Source organism: Gavialis gangeticus, unplaced genomic scaffold (genome assembly GCF_001723915.1).
Source record: "Gavialis gangeticus isolate Ggan-Ray unplaced genomic scaffold, GavGan_comp1, whole genome shotgun sequence".
Classification (NCBI taxonomy): Eukaryota; Metazoa; Chordata; order Crocodylia; family Gavialidae; genus Gavialis; species Gavialis gangeticus.
Window position 1 is genome coordinate 9,101,455 of NW_017729025.1, and position 5,432 is coordinate 9,106,886.

At 49.1% G+C, this 5,432-nt stretch overlaps 1 protein-coding gene across 2 annotated transcripts in view; it reads right to left on the minus strand.

Moving 5' to 3' along the window:
* Positions 1–5,432, minus strand: part of PRKCH (protein kinase C eta) — a 211,658-nt gene that overhangs the window by 22,512 nt on the left and 183,714 nt on the right. The window contains exons 11-12 of one of the 2 annotated variants that reach the window (XM_019518374.1): positions 5,093–5,231; positions 3,318–3,506 (exon numbers count right to left, since the gene is read on the minus strand). In XM_019518374.1, coding sequence (XP_019373919.1) covers positions 3,318–3,506; positions 5,093–5,231 — 328 coding nt within the window. Of the gene's footprint in view, positions 1–3,317; positions 3,509–5,092; positions 5,232–5,432 lie in introns of both variants that reach the window. The other variant, XM_019518373.1, reaches the window with a different exon arrangement.

Below are 5,432 nucleotides of genomic sequence, written 5' to 3' on the forward strand. Positions count from 1 at the left end.
TCAGCACTCTGGGGTGGAGATCATCCGGACCAGATGATTTAAATACATCCAGTCCCTCCAGAAGTTCCCTGACTAGATCCTTACTGACCATCGGCCTAGGTGCGCCTCCCCTGGGGCCTGAGGGGGGTCTGGTGGGGGGGGCTGATCTGGTCCCTGCTCAGGAAAATGGAGGCAAAGAAGTGGTTAAATAGGTTAGCTTTGTCGTCTGGTGTGACGACCAGATTTCCTAGTGTGTCTTGCAGGGGCCCCACGTTACCCGGTACCTTCTTTTTGCCCCCTATGTATTTAAAAAAGGACTTCTTGTTGTCCTTGATCTGGGAAGCTAGTCCCAGTCCCATCTCCACCCTGGCCTTCCTGACCCCCCCTGCATCCCCGAGCAACCGCAGCGTAGTCCTTCCTGGGGATGGCCCTTCCCTGCCGTTGGGTGTGCGCCTCCCTTTTAGCTAGGAGACATTCCCGTTTGCTTTTGGTGAGCCATGGGGGCCTTTGTGCCCTCCTGCTCCCTTTGATCCATGTTGGGATTACCTCCCTTTGGGCTTGGAGGATTGTCTCCTTAAGAAGCGACCACTCTCCTTGGACACCCAACTCCCCTCCCCTCCGGGACCTCAGTGCCTCCCTGACTATTCTCCTTAGCTCTTTGAAGTCGCCCTCCTGAAATCTAGGGCTGCTGCCTTGCTGCAGGCCTTTGCCACCTTGTGCTGGATGGTGAATCCCAGCAGGTGATGATCACTGTCGCCCAGGTGGTTGAGCCCCCGCAGCCCCCGCACCAGGTCGCCACCCGTGGCCAGCACCAGGTCCAACAAAGATGCAGGTCATCCCTATGAGGAAAATGCACTCTTTTATTGTACCAGCAAGTATTACACTGGCACTACATACTCTGAATGGACACAGGACCTACATGTGGCAAATGTATGCATTTAGTAATCACTATTTTAACCGAGCCGTGTGTTACAGCCACCAACGAAGTAAATAATAACGAGGAATGCTGATCGCCACAGGCTTCAGAAATTGAAACTCTCCTGAGTGACAGTGAGATCCCTTTCCTTTAAAGCTGAACTGCAATGATGAGAAATGAGAAAGCAAACAGGAACCGATGATGCTGTTCAGTGGACTGATCTGAAAGCAAAAGCAGTCATTAAAGGTACCGGATGAACTGGAGTATTTTCAGCACGGCACGTGGTAAGGTAGCTTCTTGAGTCCTAAGTAAAAACTTTCGATGCAGCCGGGGGAAGTAGCAACCGACTGGATCGTGAGAGATGGGCAGGATCTGAACCGGTGGCCTCCATACAGTTCTGTGAGGCAGGCTCCCTTCTGGCTTCTGGTTACTGCTCTGAATTAGCAGTAAGAGATGCAGGAGGCAGGAGCCATACAGGAGCGAGGTTGCTATGCCATACGTTAATTGGCCAGCATTACATGCTCAGGCTGCATGGTTTCAAAGATAGCTACTTGGCCTCTGCCTACATCCTCAACCTATCCCCTGGGCCTAGGTCTTTCCTGAAGCCTGACTCCCATTATCCAGTTCTCTGCCTCCTATCATTACTGGCCATTACATAATGATTGCTTGGGGAAGCATGGTTGAAAACTAGCTGGGAAAACCCTCCACTTGCAACTACCTTGTTCATGTTCCAGTTGTGGCCCCAAACACAGCAGTCTTTGGTGCAGGGGGGCTGGACCCAATGATCTGTAAGGTCCCTTCCAGCCCTTACCATCTATGAAACTATGAAGAGCAACCTCGGAGGGACTCTCACGTGCGCTGGCTGGTACTCTGAAGTGCCTGCTATAACTGAAAGAGCTGCCTATCGTTTTGGCCCCTTTCCCCTTGTTACGCCACGAACTAGGTCACGTCACTCTTTGTACTTTCTATTGTGATTGCGTCTCATGCTTGCACAAGGCTGTGAAGTGCAATCGGACCCATCTGAAAGCTGCTGTTTGATTAGCTGCCACTGGGATGCCTAAGGAGGAAGCCTTTCTAGGGCAAAAGCTCTCCTAAGCTTTCAGGAGCTCTGATCTAGCAGCACAAATGTTGCCCTTGAGGTTGCCCTCGTGTTAAACTCTATGGATTTTTTTTTCTTCTAAATTCTCGGGAGAAATTTCCAAACCCGAGGGAGGTGTGAGTAAGGCACGTGAGCACTGGTGAGCCCAGCGTATGATTCTGAAAGCATGACCCTGCCTTGAGAGAGCAATCTTGTTTTCAGCTGTGCTCTCAGAAACAGGCTGTGTGTGCCAGCATCTACAGCAGCTGGATGATCCAATAAAAACCATCTTCATTTCCAGAGTTTTGCTGCTAGATTTCAGATCAGATGAAAGCAGTCCTCCCTCCTTTACAGAGTCACCCCTAGAGTCTGACATTTCTTTGGGTCAGAATTTCACAAACTGTTACTACTTACTTACCTTGCCTATGCGTTTGCCCTCTCCCCCTTACCACAGCATCTCTAAACCCTTCATAATCTTGAATGTACCTGTCCTCATTATAACATCTGTTACTATCTTCTGCTCTGCTCAGGCAGAGAGAGGCTCATGGACTTGGTTGGGCTCCCATCGGAAAGCGTATCGCAGAAAAGGGGGTTGAATTAATGTCTCCTAAATCTTCAGTTAATTGCCACATCTTTTGACCTTTATGGCAATGCCAGGCAGATCCAGTATGGTAGGCACTGTATCTATATGCATTCATACGGGAAGAAGCAGAACTAGGCATCAAGATGTTGCAATCTCAATCGACAAGGCAGAAAAAGGAAGGACTGTTATTCCCATTTTACAGACGGTTAGTTGAGGCACACAGAGGGTGATATGTGCTGTCCACGGGCATGTGATAGAGCTGGGACCTGAATCCTCTGCCACCCTGTCATCCTTCTCCCAGCCGTGCATTGGAATCCCCTGGCAGTGGGTGGAAACATGGAATAGTCTCATATTTCCAGCACATAAAAACCCACTGTCTCCATTATCCATGCAGATACACAACAAACCCTGGGAGAAAGTCAGCATAGCCACATTTACCATGTACCAGTTATCTGAACTCCTGCAGTTACGTCCTATATCGATCACAGGACAGCTCTTGATAAATACCAACCAGTACACTGCTTCTGTTCGAGAGCAGAAACATACATGCATGCTCCCGTAGCTCACCAACCGGACTGGTGTACCAAGAAGGGGCATCACCACGTGAATGCAGTTGAGCACTGTAGTGTTCACCTTCCATCCCAAAATCTGGAAATGACTTGCAGTCAAGGTGTAGCCATGACCCTTGCTTTCCCACTCCACCCATCCTCCCCGCATATGCTGTCCCTGTGGTCTAATAGGAAATGTGACACAAAACTTACGGCTTTCAGGATCCCCACAGCATCCTGCGGGAGCCATGACGGGTAGACGACTTCCTCATTCAGAATGGCTTCAAAGAGGTCATCTTCATTCTCCGCTTCGAACGGGGCATGGCCACAGAGCATCTCATAGAGCAGCACCCCCATGGCCCACCAGTCCACGTCAGGACCATACAGCATCTCCTGCAAGATCTAAAAGGGGGAGAAAAGGGGAATAAACATTATTCCTTGAATTGAACTGTTTATTTTCCAAGTGGGGAAGAAGATAGTGAAATGTTAACATAAACTGAAGGCATCCTTGCCTGAGAGCTAATGGCGCTCTCTGATGGGTTGTGATCCAGCAGAAAATGCTCTGTTTTAAAGAAGGAATCAGAACTCGTGGCAGAGGTGATCTCTTTTATTAGACCAACTAGATGTTTGCCAAAAAAAAAAAAATCTTTAATGGCAAGCTTTCAGGCACAAACGGCCTTCTTCAGGCATAGGAGAAAAGACTGTACAAGTTCTCTTGGTTAGACATGAAAATTTATATTACTACATAGGAAATATGACTACATATTGCTTACCACCAAACAACTTTGAGGTCAACAGACTATTCCAACTTTTCTCTGAGCCAAATTTGTTCCAAACAGGAGATTTCATTACACCTTCAACTCTATGAAATATGAACTTTCATGTTTACCTAGGAGAACTTGTACAATACTTTTCTCCTATGCCTGAAGAAGGGTGTTTGTGCCCAAAAGCTTGCAATTAAAGACATTTTTGGTTTGCAAACATCTTCTTGGGCTAATAAAAGATCTCACCTCTGCCACGAGTTTGCCTCTAGACCAATACGGCTACAACCCGGATACCTGTTCTACAGACGGCTCTGCAGAACAATAGAAGGACCAAACCAATAGTACCTACCAAAACGCTGGGCACAGGAATAAAATCCAATAAACATCAGGCCTGCCTAAGGGGCCTTTTAAAAACATGTGCTGAGCAAGAGACAATCAGGGGTGGAAGGGAATTTCAGTCAAATGGTTCTTAGTGAGAGGAGTGGTGGCATCCGCTCTGTGGTCTCCTCTTGTTGCCATCAGCACAGTTTTGAAGGAAAAATTTCCGGCTAAGGGAAGGGGTACATGCGTGTAGGGGGTGAGGGAGAGGAGGAAAGAGGGAGTGGGGGCGGAGTAACATTGACCACAAGGAACAAATCTGGGAGCAGCAGAGCTGCACTCAGTGCAGCTGGTGGGAGCTGCATGGGAAGGTGCTCCTTAAAGGGGTGTGCTCATTTAAAAATAAGATAGATGAACGATGGGGGTGAAGTGGAAAGAGGCCAGCAAGAGCAGCGGAGGGGGGGGAAGGTGGGATTTTGCAGCCTTGGGACAGTAGTCACTTTCTGTGCTCAGCATTTTGGCAGGTAGTTTCATCCTTCCATTTTTCAAGGTCTATTTCCACCCCCCGACAGCAAGTGGAGTTGCTTGATTTTCACTAACTGGAGGGGCAGTAAGTGTGAGTGCACCTCTGGGACCAAGCGTGCCATCAGCCAGCCCAGTCAGGTGCAGGCCCAGTAAGCAGAGAGAGGTCACTGGACTGCTGCCACTTGGAGCTAAGTGGGTTTTCTTTTGGATGAAGAAGGGCAGTAGCATCACTAGGGGTGGGCGAGCAGGTGCCAGCCCTGGGCGCTGACTTAAAGGGGGCACAAGAATGGCAGCCCTAACCACTGCTAGCCCTGTTGCAGCCACCGCCCTGGGTGCAAAAACTGCCTGGCATGCCCTTGGGGAAGGTTCCCCTGCACATACCTCGGGAGCGATGTAGTCTGGCGTGCCGCAAAATGTCCCTGTGGTAATTCCATTGCAAATGCCCTCTTTGCACATTCCAAAATCTGCCAGCTTGCAGTGACCCTCGTGATCCAACAGCACGTTATCGAGCTTCAGATCCCTGCAACAGCAAGCAACACGACTTATTTTAACTGCGGTGCTGTACACGCCCAAATGCAGATGCAATCCCAGCTCTCCAGAGCTGGAAATAAAATCTGCCTAAATGTACTGCTAGACCTGATGGCCTAGGGCTTGACATCTGCTGGAAATGCAAACCTGTATGTGTATGTGTGAATCTGACTTCTGTGGAAGGGAGGGATGG